The 15262-nt window shown below is 34.8% G+C and overlaps 1 protein-coding gene and 1 long non-coding RNA gene across 3 annotated transcripts; one reads left to right on the top strand and one right to left on the bottom strand.

Moving 5' to 3' along the window:
• Window positions 1-5381: 5381 nt before the first annotated feature.
• On the bottom strand, window positions 5382-11040 carry LOC309502211 (uncharacterized protein). Of its 2 annotated transcripts, XM_082174477.1 has the most exons (5): window positions 10514-11040; window positions 9799-10001; window positions 9278-9388; window positions 8757-8951; window positions 5382-7642 (listed from the first exon to the last, which is right to left on the bottom strand). In XM_082174477.1, exons 2-5 carry the CDS (start codon window positions 9992-9994, stop codon window positions 7329-7331), a joined length of 816 nt encoding a protein of 271 aa, XP_082030603.1. In that variant the 5' UTR covers window positions 9995-10001; window positions 10514-11040; the 3' UTR covers window positions 5382-7328. The 2 variants fall into 2 exon arrangements, with proteins under 2 accessions (XP_082030603.1, XP_082030604.1); XM_082174478.1 differs by lacking the exon at window positions 10514-11040 and having other exon boundaries at window positions 9799-10009.
• Window positions 11041-12211: 1171 nt separating this feature from the next.
• LOC309503795 lies at window positions 12212-13768 on the top strand. Its single transcript, XR_014207864.1, has 3 exons — window positions 12212-12580; window positions 13031-13144; window positions 13281-13768. It is a non-coding gene; the product is annotated as an uncharacterized lncRNA (long non-coding RNA).
• The last annotated feature ends 1494 nt before the right edge of the window (window positions 13769-15262 follow it).

Below are 15262 nucleotides of genomic sequence, written 5' to 3'. Positions count from 1 at the left end.
AATAATCAAATTAGAATCATCAATACAAATGTCTGGTTCTAACTGAACTGAAATTTATGAGAACAGTATGGAACATGATTCAGTCTGTGTCAGATTCTGAATCGGAGATCTCCACTGAAGTAACAGAGAAAATGCCACTCGATGTTGAGGGCATAGCGTCTTCATCAGCTTTCTCCTCCTGTGCATCAATCTCCACTTCTCTGCTCTTTTTTGCTGGGGTTTTATGTTTCAGGTGTCTTGAACCAATTCCAGAAACCATCCAGGAACTAACTGCCTTGTCGGGGCAAAAAGATTCAACCTCTTTCCCGTTTATGGAGAGTTGCATGAGATCATTCAGTGTTTCAGACTGTAGAGAAGTACGATATGATGTTTTCACTCGGTTCATGCAGGAAAATCCTCTCTCACAGATGGCTGTCGATGGACTTAGTGTCAGCATTAATTTCACCAACAACAAGATATGAGAGAGGTGTTCTGGATTCTCAGTGAGGAGATCTTTGTACAAGCAATCTTGCTTGATACCCCGGTGCTCTGAAAGCCACATTTTTAGATCCATCCATTCCTGTGGAATTTTCTCCTTCTCTTCCTCATTTAGCAAACTGGCAAAATGTTTGACTAGATAATCCACCTTTTCGTCCCCATAATTTGCCAGCTCTTCTCTGGAGTGGGGGAGAGTAGAAGGGTCAAAAACTTTGAAACAAGACAGAGGTTCTTCAGACAGATTTTTAAATCTGCTGTCCATGTACTTTACTGTGTTGTCAATAATCCTCTGAAACTCAGCACCAATGGTTTGTCTGAGCCCTCACCTCTTCTAGCAGGTCGCTGGCTTTTTGTGAGGTCAGTTCCACAGTAGCACATGCTACCATCATCTTTCACTGTGATCTTTGTGTCCAAGGCTTTCTGGTATTCTCCTGGTTTTGTTTTCAGGCTGAGTAAACGTGATGTGGTGCTCTCAACCAACTGACTGGTTCGGGTGATGTATAAGTTGTCATGTTGGAAACCAGTACTGCACATGGATAATATGTTGCTGTAGTCCAACATGAAATGTAGGAAACGAACAAATTTCTCAGTCTTCATCTCCTGCACCACCCCCTTTGCTTTGGCAGCATCCTCTGACTTAATATCACTTCCTCCTGCCATATTCTCCATATGTACAACAGTGGGAGTGTAATTTTTTTCAACAGCCTTCAGACATCTTAGCCTGCTTGGGAGCCACCTTGTGCTTTTCAGCCCACTGAAATGTGCCACTTTCTCATTAAGCAGTTCACTTATTTCAGCCAGGTCTCTTCGCTTCTTTGGGGAATAGTAGTACATCTTAAAGATGGTTTTCAGTGTATCCTCAAACTTTACCAGGTACTCACAGCCTTTCACACTATCCAGCACGGCTAGCTCTAATTTGTGTGCCACACAGTGGATTGTTATGATGTGGGGTATCCTCTGTTTCAGTCTCCCAGCTACACCTGTTTTCGCACCCATCATCACTGCAGCTCCATCAAAGTTTGCACACACTACTTTCTCCTTCCATGTGTTTTCCCTGATACCCATGGTGTTCACTGCCTCATCAATAGCTTCTAAAACACCTGCAGCATTTGATCTCTTGACTGGCTGACATTTAATCATGTATGTGGATATGTCACCATTGTCTTTCACATACCTGACTTGAACCAACTCCTGTTCTATGATACCAGTGTCTGTACTGCCATCTGCAAGAATTGTTAAGAACTTGCTATCTTGAATTTCCTTTTCAATCTGGTCTCTTGAGGTTTGTGCTATTGCTCCAATAAACTCTCTGCAAGCATGGTCATTGTGGTAAGTGGAACCAAGGTCTAGGCCATTTGCCGTTTGAAGTTTGCAAAGAGTGCTAAATTTGGCCAACGGTAGTTTTTTCAGGACTTCTTGTTGTGCTTGGCTCATTTTTAGTATGTTTTTTGCAATTGGCGTTCTTTCTGGGAAAGACACTGCAGACTGGGCACCAATGCACTTTTTGTGATGCAGGGATTTGTCATGGGTTCTGATGGGGTCTTTCCTAAAATGACTGGTTCCAGTGACAAACACACTCGTTGAGTCAGAAATAGTGGGGAATTGACGACAAACTCGACAGAACATTGTCTCGTTTACCTTGTCATGTTCAAGCCACAGAAATTCTTTTGTCCATGACATCAAAAAGCTGCGCTTTCTTTTGGTCTCATAGTCAGATTTTTCTGAACTCTTCCGCTTTGTCGCTGTCTGTTTTTCTTTGTATGTCTCTTCATCCTGGACTTTTTTTGGGGGCCGAGTAGAACTGAAATACTGCCGTAAATCCATGCTCCTCTTAACATCGTCACGCGCGCACACGCGATGTTCGAAATGTTCGCACGCACGCAATCGCTTAGCAACAATAAATTGACAACAATAAAGGGGTGGAAGCACCAGTTGTCTTTCCCAAACGCTCAGAACTTGCAGTTGGATGCCGGATGGGATGGAGAAATAATTACTCTTTGAAGCTTTGATATGTTTCTCTGACTGTTTCGGTACAAGATTCTAAGCATCGGGAGTTTTGAAAACAGTGTCACCTTGTGGCAGGTAAAATGTAAAGCAGCCATAAACCAGAGCGCGAAGCTCTGTTTTAAATCCTGACAGCGCTTAAAGTGTTAATTTTCTGAATAATTCACATATTGAAGTGTAGCAATACATACATAATAATAATACCAGACTTTTTTGAGGCAAGAAAATGGTGCTCTAATTATTTTATGCTGTTTATAGCTATAGCAGAATGGTCTGAATGATGGTCCAGTCACATTTATTCACGCAGCGCTTTTTACAATACAGATTGTTTTGTTTCAAAGCAGCTTTACAGTGACACGCAAACTAAAGCATTCGTGTGAAAGTGGAGCTTTCATTTTTATTGATCATCCGTTTCTCTTAAAACAGGCATGGAGATTCTTGAGAAATTGCGCTGCGAGTAAATCAGCATGATCGAAATCTTGCGTGGTCATATTTTGCTTCATACAGGCAAGTGTTAAACAGCATTTAAAACTGTTAAATGTCTTCTTTTATTTGTGTATACTCATAATAAAAACAAAATGTTGTGTTTTTCGTAAAATAAAGAAAATAAACATGATGCGCGTTCTGCCGTCTCACTTTAGTTCATTCTGAAACGCACTGTTAGACCTTACCGTTTTTTTTTACAGTAAAATACTGGCAACACTGTTGCCAGTAATTTACTGTTAATTGTGCAGTTCTTTACTGTAATCTACAGTATGTTTCTGTAAAATGCACTAAAACTCGAGTTAACTAATTTCACTTGCAGAAACCTTAAATTGACCAACTGTCATTTAAATGTATTAAACTAAAATGTATAATGCATTAATAACATGAGCAAAGTATTACTGTGAACTTATTTCATTTGAAACCACAACAAAACTTTTGTAAATAAAGAGATTTCCACTGGACCAGCAACTACACAGTCACTGCCTGTTAAATAAAGCAACATGCAGCATATCATCAATGTTTGTAGATCTTCTCCTGGACTGAAGCACAGGCTCTACTCTTCTGCACAATGGTGACACAAAAAATAAGATTTTACAGTAAACTACTGGCAACAGTGTTGCCAGTATGTACCTGTTTTATAACTTACAGTTTATTACTGTTAAAATACATTTTGTGGGTGTGTCTTTTTATCTTACACTGTTAACCCTTTCAACCCCACAGGGAAATCCACACTACAAAGAGTAAAAAGTAACATTGAGACAGTGTTGCAGTGAGATAATTAAGTGAATATAAGTGATTGTTGAGCATTAGTGATGAACACCTGCTGTTAATAAGCAGAATCACTGAAGAAAAGAGAAACACAAGAACAGAAAATAGAGAAACACAATAACTACGGCTGACTTCCAGCCATTACACATTATTACACTTATTATTAACCAGTATGACTTTATTTCTGTCAAACAGAAGTTTTTAATTGAAAATGTTTGTTTGAAGTTACCATTATAGAGATCAGTGCTTGCTTTAGTTGGGTTGCTGATGCTAAAACATACGTCTTTCTTTTGCTGCTTGAGCTGTGTTTTTGCAAGTCACACTTGTGCGCACACAGTTTATGAATGATTGTGGTTGTAATGCTTATGATGACAAAATCATCATATTGCCTGTTCATTCACTGAGGAATTAATTCTTATTCATTCAGAGTTTTATCCTCGATCAAAAGTGTTACATTAGCATAACTGTGAAACTACAGCAATAAATTACTATGACTCATTTTTTTTAACACATCATGCATAAACCAAAAAAAACAGAGCTATGTTTTAGAAACACAGAGATATCACAATTTAGCACATTAATCTCAACAATGGTGGCAATATTTCATTTTTTATTATTATTATTCATGCAGCAGTGCATGCTGGGAGTTTTATATTATCCTGGAACCCAGCATGCATTGCGACATTCTTTTCACCATTGTTGAGATTCATATGCTGATTGTTGATGTCTGTGTGTGTCTGAACCAAGCAGGAGTAAAATAAAATTGAATGCACTATGATTGTTATTTTTCAGAAGACCTGATTACAGAAATAATGATTTCATTTTGTAGATACACAGATTTATGCTAAATATGAAATACCCATAATTTCAATGAATATATACAGGAAAAATCTGAAAATCAGACATGTCCAAGATGATTGTGACATCATCACAAAAGAATAAAAACACCTGATCATCTTCCTCTTGACTTTTTCTTGCCATATCAAATGTGTTTTATAAACTCACTGTTACAGCAGTCAGAGAGAGATGAATGGTAAGAAGTCAAGGGACAAGAGACCAACTAAAGCAAATACTGATCTCCATCATGGTGACAACAAACTTTATTATTAACTAAATCTCTGTTAATTCTCAACAAGAACTTTTGTACATGTATGAAAGAAATAATCGTAAACTGGTTTCACACTCAGTGTTGCTGGAAGTCAGTTGTAGTTCTTGTGTTTCTGTTCTTGTTTCTCTGTCCTTCAGTGATTCTGCTTATCAGTGTTCATCAGTGTCTCAATTCACTCTCTTCTTTTCATTCACTCTGTCAAGGGGACTATATTAGTGAACTAATGTAGGGAATAGTGAATGAGGGTATAGGGTGTGATTGGGAAAACAGCCTCTGAGTGTCGACTTTGAGCACTGTTAATTCACAGTATATTCCTGTAGGCTAGTTTTGTTTTCTACTGTATATTACTGTTTTAATGGAAAAGGGTATGATACTGTCTGAATTACGGCTTTTTTTACAGCAAGGGTTAACAGTGCGCGACAGAAAATGATCTTTCACAGGTCTCAACTCTACACAGCTAGTCTACCCTAACTCAGCGGATGCTTGCCACACTGGCATGAGACATGTCTTAATTTTTGGTAACACTTTATTTTACGGTGTCCTTGATACAGAGTAATTACTTAGTTAATTACTTAGTAATAAACATTGTAATTACATGTACCAAAATGTAATTAACATGTAACTAAGTTATGGTACAGCCTGTACTTACAGATTGTAATTACACACATGTAATAGGCAGCTACTGTTACACATATGTAACAAGCCGAGTCTGTTACATACATGTTACAAACTTGGTACACTGTAATTATGTAAGAAAGTACTTAGTACCACACATGTACCTTAGTTTGAATTAACTCACTTTCACAGCTTAAATGCATGCATTAGCTTCCTAATTACATTGCAATTACATAATATTACACAGGTATAAGCTACGTAAAATAAAGTGTATCAAGACTGTACTTAAGTGTACTTCATTTGTATTTACATACCTTATCCATATGTACCTTAGTTTGAATTAACTCACTAGTTCACAGCTTAAATACATGCATTAACTTCCTAATTACATTGCAATTACATTATTTTACGTAGTGTAATATTAAGTGTATCAAGACTGTTCTTAAGTGGACTTCATGTGTATCTACATACCTTATCCATATGTACCTTAGTTTGAATTAACTCACTAGTTCACAGCTTAAATACATGCATTAGCTTCCTAATTACATTGCAATTACATAATATTACACACGTATAAGCTATGTAAAATAAATTGTATCAAGACTGTACTTAAGTGGACTTCATTTGTATTTACATACCTTATCCATATGTACCTTAGTTTTAATTTACTCACTAGTTCACAGCTTAAATACATGCATTAGCTTCCTAATTACATTGCAATTACATAATATTACACAGGTATAAGCTACGTAAAATAAAGTGTATCAAGACTGTACTTAAGTGTACTTCATTTCTATCTTACCTTATTCATATGTACCTTAGTTTGAATTAACTCACTAGTTCACAGTTTAAATACATGCATTAACTTCCTAATTACATTGCAATTACATAACATTATACAGGTATAAGCTACGTAAAATAAAGTGTATCAAGACTGTACTTAAGTGTACTTCATGTGTATCAAAATACCTTATCCATATGTACCTTAGTTTGAATTAACTCACTAGTTCACAGCTTAAATACATGCATCAACTTCCTAATTACATTGCAATTACATAATATTACACAGGTATAAGCTACGTAAAATAAAGTGTATCAAGACTGTACTTAAGTGTACTTCATTTCTATCTTACCTTATTCATATGTACCTTAGTTTGAATTAACTCACTAGTTCACAGCTTAAATACATGCATTAACTTCCTAATTACATTGTAATTACAGAATATTACACAGGTATAAGCTACGTAAAATAAAGTGTATCAAGACTGTACTTAAGTGTACTTCATTTCTATCTTACCCTATTCATATGTACCTTAGTTTAAATTAACTCACTCGTTCACAGCTTAAATACATGCATCAACTTCCTAATTACATTGCAATTACATAATATTACACAGGTATAAACTACGTAAAATAAAGTGTATCAAGATTGTACTTAAGTGTGCTTCATTTCTATTTTACCTTATCCATCTGTGCCTTAGATTGGATTAACTAGTTCAGAGCATAAATACATGATTTTTGTCATCAGCACAGTCCGCTGATATCTGCATACACTATTTGAGTGTAGCCTGTTCATAGACGAGTGATTTTTGAGTGCTAAAAAAACAAAGCATAAGGCTACAAATTAAATATACCCAAACTTTAAGTGTACCTACCCTTTGTAGCCACCTGCCTGTCAATACAAATAATGGAAATTAATGAGATGTGAGCAGATTTTTACAATTCAAAACTTTATTCTGAAGTTTTAAAAGATTGCAACACAAAAATAAAATGGCTTTTTAAACATTGTTAAGCAAAACATATTACCGGGACTGATTCAGAAACAAATAATACAATAGCCCCAATATAAAACAACTGAAAAATAAGGGTCTTATCTATATTTATACTTGATTGGCAGAAGCTTGCCTTTCGCTTTTAGCTCTTCAATTTTAGCACGGACCTCTGGAGTCATTGATTCTGCACAACGCTTTGAATAATCTAAAAGCTTCTCTTTTTTGAGATTAAATGGTGGGAGGCTCTTTAAAAACTTTGGAGCTGCGATTGTAATTTCAGCCAGGGGAGCAGACAGAGCCAGTGTGTTACGATCCACACCTACAAATTTGAAGGCCTTATTCATGCTCCCCTGACTCTTGTAGGCCTTCGCAACTTTGTGGTACCGACGTACCACATCGTCAATTGTGCGAGCTGCAAAGAAAACAAGAAAAACAGAATTATAAGCCATTTACTTTAAACTGACTAGAATAGGACTGAAATTATATATTAAATAGCATTGCTTACTCCCACCCAATTGTCATAGGCAGCATTGTAAATGATCACAGTACAGACAAGAATCAAGTCTGTGTCATATAAACTGCCAGCCAAACAACTTTCTAATCTACATGCATTGAAAAAATATATTTATTCAATGTTGTTTAATATACGTAAACCTATTTATTAATTGTTATCCACATGAGAGTTTCTCCTCATGAAAGACTGTGGATCTGTGGAATGTGGAACTGTGATAAGATGATTGACAGGGCAGTTTAAACGGTGACAGGATGCACATAACTAAGCAACAGAGCTGTCTGTTAAAGATGATGAAGTATTATGTCCCAAAGCTGGATACTATGCCTCTCATACATACTCAAATGTATGTACTTTTTCCTCACAAAAGGAGTATACTTTTAGGGTGTAGTATATGAAGGCGAATTGAGATGTAGTATTGAATTGGGTGTGTTCAATGGGGACATGTGAAATGTACAGTGTTGGGGGCTACAAAAACAGGGTTTGGGAACCACTGCAGGTAAGAACAGCAGGATTCTATCAATAGTAAAAAAAAGAAAAAAAAAATTATTAGGGATGGAGCTAAACTCTACAGGCCCACCAAAGTCAGATTTGAAGAACACTGTTATCCAGTATGTGCACTCTACTGTGAACTGCCCTGTCTGCTGGCTAATCTATTGCAGGCTATCCCATTATTTCTGAAGAAAAACAAGAAACATGTGAGGTAAGCCCAACAACATTCTAGCAAATTGCATAGTTATAAAACATTCTTAGAATAACAATCATGACTCTTTTACACATTTGTATTTAATCATTGTATCTTGTTATTGATGTATGATGTAAATTTGATGTTAATTGAAATAGTCTTATGTATTCATTTACTAAATATAATAAGACGTTGGCAAGCCTAGGAAGGTGTGCCAAGGGATAAACATTTCAAATGATAAGTGTCCCTAATAGTAGTTATTCCTGTTAGAAAAAAAAAAGGTAACACTATGGCCCTTAATTGCAAAATGGTTGCCAAACACAACAGTACCTCTCGCCATTGCCAGAGGATGACAGTGCTCCTTTTTACTCTTCTTGCGGGATTTCTTCATTTTGGAGAACGAAGAGGATGAAAGTGAGGAGCTTGAGGTGGATTTGAAGGTGGAGCTGGAGGTGGAGCTTGAGCTGGAGCTGGAGGTGGAGCTGGAATCATCTGAATCACGGGATTTGTACTTTTTTGACTTCCCTGCCCCCCCACCCAAAAAAAAAAAAAACATCACATTATAAAAATGTACTTTTTGTGTGAACTGGTTTTCATTTGTATTCAAGTGCCTTCAGTTCACACTATAAATAAGCCTCAACTGCCAGTAATTTTTTTTTTTTTTTACTGTGGATGTATTTTAAGCTTTGGCATCTGCTATCTCCTGACAAAGAACTAAAGCTTGAAAAGAAATGGGTAATCTTTGCAAAAATGACTTATTTTAAAATCAGCCCCATCCTGTTGTCGCAAAGCAGTTCTACATTTCATTCCGCTAACATCTTAACAGACCTCACCCAGCCATAGTCACCAACCTGTTCTTGCCCTCAATTTTTTCTTCAAAATGTCAATTTCCTCATGCATTTTCTTAATTTTTTTCCGCAGTCTTTTATTTTTCTTCAGCAACTTCAGGTAGCTGGTTTTATCTGCAATCAACAAAATATTTAATGTAGAGTTAAGGCATATTTATGAAGCACTTAGATTTCCACTTTAACCAAAGCGCTAAATAAGATTTCAATAAGAGATAAAACAAAATGTAACAAATAAATAAACAAATGTTATTTGACAATACCATTTTAACATAAGATAAAAAAGCATGATGTTAAAAATAATCTACTAAATTAAAATCAGTGACATTGTCTGATAATAAAAATGAACTTGAAACATCAATGTTAATAAAATAAGCAATGTATGCTTATTAAGTATGCTTAATAAGTGTGGTCCCGTTTCTGTGTACCAGTTAAAAATCTAAGGCAAATATCTATATTTCAAAATTTCAATTGAGGAATGCTTACATTCTCAGAATCAAGACCGAATACAATGATTAAACTCTTACCACTGGCCAGAACCATCTCATCACACTGTACACTCTCCTCGCTGGACACATTATCTTCATCTAGCATGATCTGGTCTTCTCCATGCTTCTCTACTTCTTCAGCAACTTGTAGATCTTCTGTCACATTTTTGGGGCTCTCTACAGTCTCTTCATCCATACTTTTTTTCATTTTCTTTTTCCCTCTTTTGCTGGCCATGGTGGACCTGGGTCAGAATAAATAGTGATAAACCACATCATTAAAACTTTTTTGGCTATGATATTTAATATTAAAATCTGTGAATGTACTTTATTTTTATTAAAAGTAAGTATATGTATATCTATCAAGATAGAGAGAAAGAGATAGATATACATAGATAGAGATACATAGACAATATATATATATATATATAGGCTATAGAGAGAGAGAGAGAGAGAGAGAGAGAGAGAGAGAGAGAGAGAGAGAGAGAGAGAGATATAAAGAGAGGGATACATAGATAAGAGAGAGAGAGAGAGAGAGAGAGAGAGAGAGAGAGAGAGAGAGAGAGAGAGAGAGAGAGAGAGAGAGAGAGAGTCTGACCATAGACTGTAGTGGTTATCTGACATTGCCTATTGTAAAGTTTATAGTAAAGCAGTCAAATGAGACGGTGCAATCAACAATCCTATACATAATTTAATACATCTCACATCAATATATTATCTAAATATGTATATAGCAACAAAAACACTTATACCATACCTACAGTATCTTCTCGACTCGTACTCGTTTTGCAGGCGTCTCCAGACGATTCCTTTTTTTAAACAATAGAGAACGTTATTGGGTCACGTGGTAATGCGGTTGACGTACAGAAACCGCGCACGCGCAGGTTGGCGGCTAGGCGCGGCAGCGCGGGATTTCAAATATGGTGTCTGTACCATTGCCACAGCACAAACAAAATGACAAGATAAAGCTTATTAAATGGATGCAGCGAAATAAATTATTGGCCAAAAAAATGAGATGTGGACACTGCAGAAGAAAAATGAAGTTCGTGAAAGACAACAGAAAAGATGGATATACCTGGTGAGTGGTTTGGAAAAAAGGAGTCATTTATTTATTTTTAATTTACTGATCACTTTACTACCATTCATCTTTTTCTTTCTTTTTAAAAAAAAAAAACAGGGTGTGCTATCGCAAACAGAACCACACCCAAAGGAAGAAAAAATCAATCCGGACTGGATCAATTTTTTCAGGATCTCATAAAGACCTTCATCAATGGTTTATGTTTATTTACAGGTAATTCACACAATTTTATATATATATATATATATATATATATATATATCATTAAACTCCACAACATGCTTTCTTAGAAGTTAAGTAGCCATCAGACATGTTATAGGATTTCCGTGGCTCTGTTTGACCAGATTTAAGGCCATATAAAGAGGGTAAAATAGCTTAATTATTATAGCAAAATTCTTAATTATAATATTAAGTGTTATTAATTTTTCCTGCCGATGGAAAAACAGAGAAATGTCGATACATGTGATTTCAAAGTCAAAATGCTGCGATGTTGCACATTGTACTGGCTTGTGGAATTGTGTTTTTAATATTATTGTAATATGTTATATGGTTGTAAAAGGGCATATTTTATGTCCCTCGATCATGGTCATAAAAAAAATTTGGTAAAAAAGAGAAAAAAAAAAAAAACAAGAATAAAAATAAGTAAAACTGTAGCAACAGTAGTAAAGCATAAACATGTCAAAATAAGAGTCCCAGTGAATTTATGGCTTGTTTATGATTATGCTTGCAGGGTTTTTTTTTTTTGTTGTTGTTGTTGTTTTTTACTGGATATTCTTTTGGTTATACAACAAGCTGTTTCTGTGGCTTCTCCCTGAGCCACCCCATTACAGGAAGGAAAGACAAATAGCATTATCTAACAAATTCAATTATATACAGTAGGTATACTAGTATCAACAAAATAATCTATTTGTTGTGTTTCTTTAAACACAATTTTATACTAGGAAACTAACATATCATAAACCTCTAATTAGTATGTATTGATGTGTTAGTACACAAACCAAGTTTATTCTGTAAAAATAGAATAAAACATGTCTTGAGTTACTTGCATTAACCCTGTTCTGCAGTTGAATGTGTGCCCCAACCATAGGCCCCAATCTGAAAGAATCTGATATATATTATTTATTTCCTTATATACATTAATATACATTTATTAACTTATATAAGTTTGTTCTGTATGAACATTTAGTATTTATTTGTGCAGGCTTAAAAACACTGATTTTCTTGCTCAAATTCATGTTGGAACATTTAAAAAAAAATCTAATAGTTTTTTTTTTTTTTTTTTTTTTGCAAGCATGACAAATATCTATAAATATATAACATGCCTCATAATTTAGGTTATTTAAAGGTACCATTGGCCTTTTTCATTCATTTTATTATTGTTAATTTAAATATAAAATAAAAATAAAAATGTTTAACTGCTGTGTAAATGCATGTATGCCACATCTGGGCAGCATTAAACAATTTGCCACTACAGATGCAATTTTAAGTAATTTTTTTTATATAAAAGATGGGACAGATACATTATATAATGTAAGTAAAAACAAATCCCCCTAATGATCATTTTCATTGGGAAAATGTCACAAACTTTAATTTCTGACATTGGTAAGGTTTTACGTTTTGTAAATACTAACTTTGTTGTTTTATAGGTTTGCTCAAGGATTGAGATTACGCCAGATTGACATGATGGAAGATGGAGTGGCATCCAGTTCAACAACACTCTCAAAAATGAACAAAAAGCTCAGAAAGGTAAGCTTAAGTGTTAGTTTTGATTTGATTAGTTTTGGATTCTGTTCTGTTATAATGTAAATTCCCATTTTGTTAAATACAACTCTGGTGTGCATCCTGGGATTGTTGAAAAAATTGTAAACAAATCAAGTTTAGAGTACATATGAAGAGTTCAGATGCAAAAACCTGTTAATGCCATCTGAAATTTTCATCTAGAATGATAATTTTTATCAAGCTTGTATATTTAGTTTCAATAATTTCACTTAAATGGCAATTAATAGGTAATTTTCATTGCCATTTAAGTGAAATTACTGAACTTAAATATACAAGCTTCATAAAAATGATCATTCTAGGAGGAAATTTCAGATGGCATTTAGAGGCTTTTGCATCTGAACTCTTCATATGCTTGAAACTAAATCTGGTGTAATAGTTTGCTTTTTATGCTTTCTAACAATGGTTTTTAATTAAAAGGTGTGCACAAATGCATTGAGAAGGATGAAAAGAAAGCACCAATTCAAAATTGGAGGGCGATCGAGACATCGTTTCGTTGTAATTGATGAGTCAAAATTCACTCATAAAAGAAAGGTAAAAAAAGTTAGTAATTAGTAATTACTAGTAATTTAGCATAGCAGAACTGCATTTGGTTAAGATTTTATGTGCAAACTTTTAAGATGTATTGTGTATTTGTGTATACATAACTGAAATTATGTATTTCTTATAGTATAACCGTGGACGGTATGGTGGTACTTGGGCAAGACATGGATGGGTGTTTGGTCTGTTAGAAGTACACCACAGTAGCCGAAGACCTGTTCTTAAGCTGGTCCCTTCACGAGCACGCACAACTCTGATCCCAATCATTAAACGGCATGTTAGAAGCGGTTCAACAATCTACAGTGATTCCTGGCGGGCATATGTACAGTCCCTCACTAAAGAAGGATATCATCACTATCCGGTAAACCACAAGAATAACTTTGTGGATCCACAGACTGGCAGCCACACTCAACACATTGAGAGATACTGGCAAACAATTAAAGGACAAGTGTGGAGATTAAGGGGGAACCGTACTGAGAAAATGCTAAAGAGCCACTTGAAGTTTATTGAATGGACATATTGGCTAGGAAAGAAAACCAAGAAAGGCATCTTTGGAAGGCTCATTCACGACATAAGTCAAAAATACAGAGTGTGAGTCCATTAGTTTTGACTTTTGTCCACTGACCTCAGTGGACTTTCAAGAATACACTTTAGAGTGTAAATTTCATTTATAAAATATGTATTCTCATTAATGTTTGTGAAACATTGTACATTTTAGCAGTTATAATTATATGTTGTATTTGAAGGGGGAAAATAAATTTACAATTTGACTTGTCATTTTGATAATGTCACCTTTTGTGTGCAGGCAGGTGGATGGAAAGGGTAACACCACATCAATTCAACTCTACACTATTGAGTTAAAATACAGTATTCAGTCATTGTAATGTAGTTGGGAAGCTACTGCTTGTATTTATGCTGTGAACTAGTGAGTTTACCCAAACTAAGGTACATATGGACAAGGTAAGATAGAAATTAAGTACTCTTAAGTACAGTCTTGATACACTTTATTTTACGTAGCTTATACCTGTGTAATATTATGTAGTTGCAATGTAATAAAGAAGCTAATGCATGTATTTAAGCTGTGAACTAGTGAGTTAATTCAAACTAAGGTACATATGGATAAGGTAAAATAGAAATGAAGCACACTTAAGTACAGTCTTGATACACTTTATTTTACGTAGCTTATACCTGTGTAATATTATGTAGTTGCAATGTAATTATGAAGCTAATGCATGTATTTAAGCTTTGAACTAGTGAGTTAATTCAAACTAAGGTACATATGGATAATGTATGTAGATACACATGAAGTCCACTTAAGTACAGTCTTGATACACTTTATTTTACGTAGCTTATACCTGTGTAATATTATGTAATTGCAATGTATTTAGGAAGCTAATGCATGTATTTAAGCTTTGAACTAGTGAGTTAATTCAAACTAAGGTACATATGGATAAGGTATGTAAATACAAATGAAGTACACTTAAGTACAGTCTTGATACACTTTATTTTACGTAGCTTATACCTGTGTAATATTATGTAATTGCAATGTAATTAAGAAGCTAATGCATGTATTTAAGCCCTGAACTAGTGAGTTAATTCAAACTAAGGTACATATGGATCAGGTATGTAAATACAAATTAAGTACACTTAAGTACAGTCTTGATACACTTTATTTTACGTAGCTTATACCTTTGTAATTTTATGTAATTGCAATGTAATTAGGAAGCTAATGCATGTATTTAAGCTGTGAACTAGTGAGTTAATTCTAACTAAGGTACATATGAATAAGGTATGTAGATACACATGAAGTCCACTTAAGTACAGTCTTGATACACTTTATTTTATGTAGCTTATACCTGTGTAATATTATGTAATTGCAATGTAATTAGGAAGCTAATGCATGTGTTTAAGCTGTGAACTAGTGAGTTAATCCAAACTAAGGTACATATGGATAATGTATGTAGATACACATGAAGTCCACTTAAGTACAGTCTTGATACACTTTATTTTACGTTGCTTATACCTGTGTAATATTATGTAATTGCAATGTAATTAGGAAGCTAATGCATGTGTTTAAGCTGTGAACTAGTGAGTTAAATCAAACTAAGGTAC

This window comes from Leuciscus leuciscus, assembly GCF_965113295.1.
Source record: "Leuciscus leuciscus genome assembly, chromosome: 1".
NCBI lineage: Eukaryota > Metazoa > Chordata > Actinopteri > Cypriniformes > Leuciscidae > Leuciscus > Leuciscus leuciscus.
The sequence above is the reverse complement of the archived record's forward strand: the minus strand, read 5'-3'. Positions and strand labels throughout refer to the sequence as shown.

Bases quoted from the DNA above. Each gene is read 5' to 3' on its own strand.
- LOC309502211 (XM_082174477.1), bottom strand. From the start codon at position 9,994: ATGGCCAGCAAAAGAGGGAAAAAGAAAATGAAAAAAAGTATGGATGAA. The intron at 8,952-9,277 runs GTTGGTGACTAT...GTGGGGGGGCAG, and splicing joins AAAATTGAGGGCAAGAACAG to GGAAGTCAAAAAAGTACAAA. The intron at 7,643-8,756 runs GTACTGTTGTGT...TTTTCTTTGCAG, and splicing joins TCCTCTGGCAATGGCGAGAG to CTCGCACAATTGACGATGTG.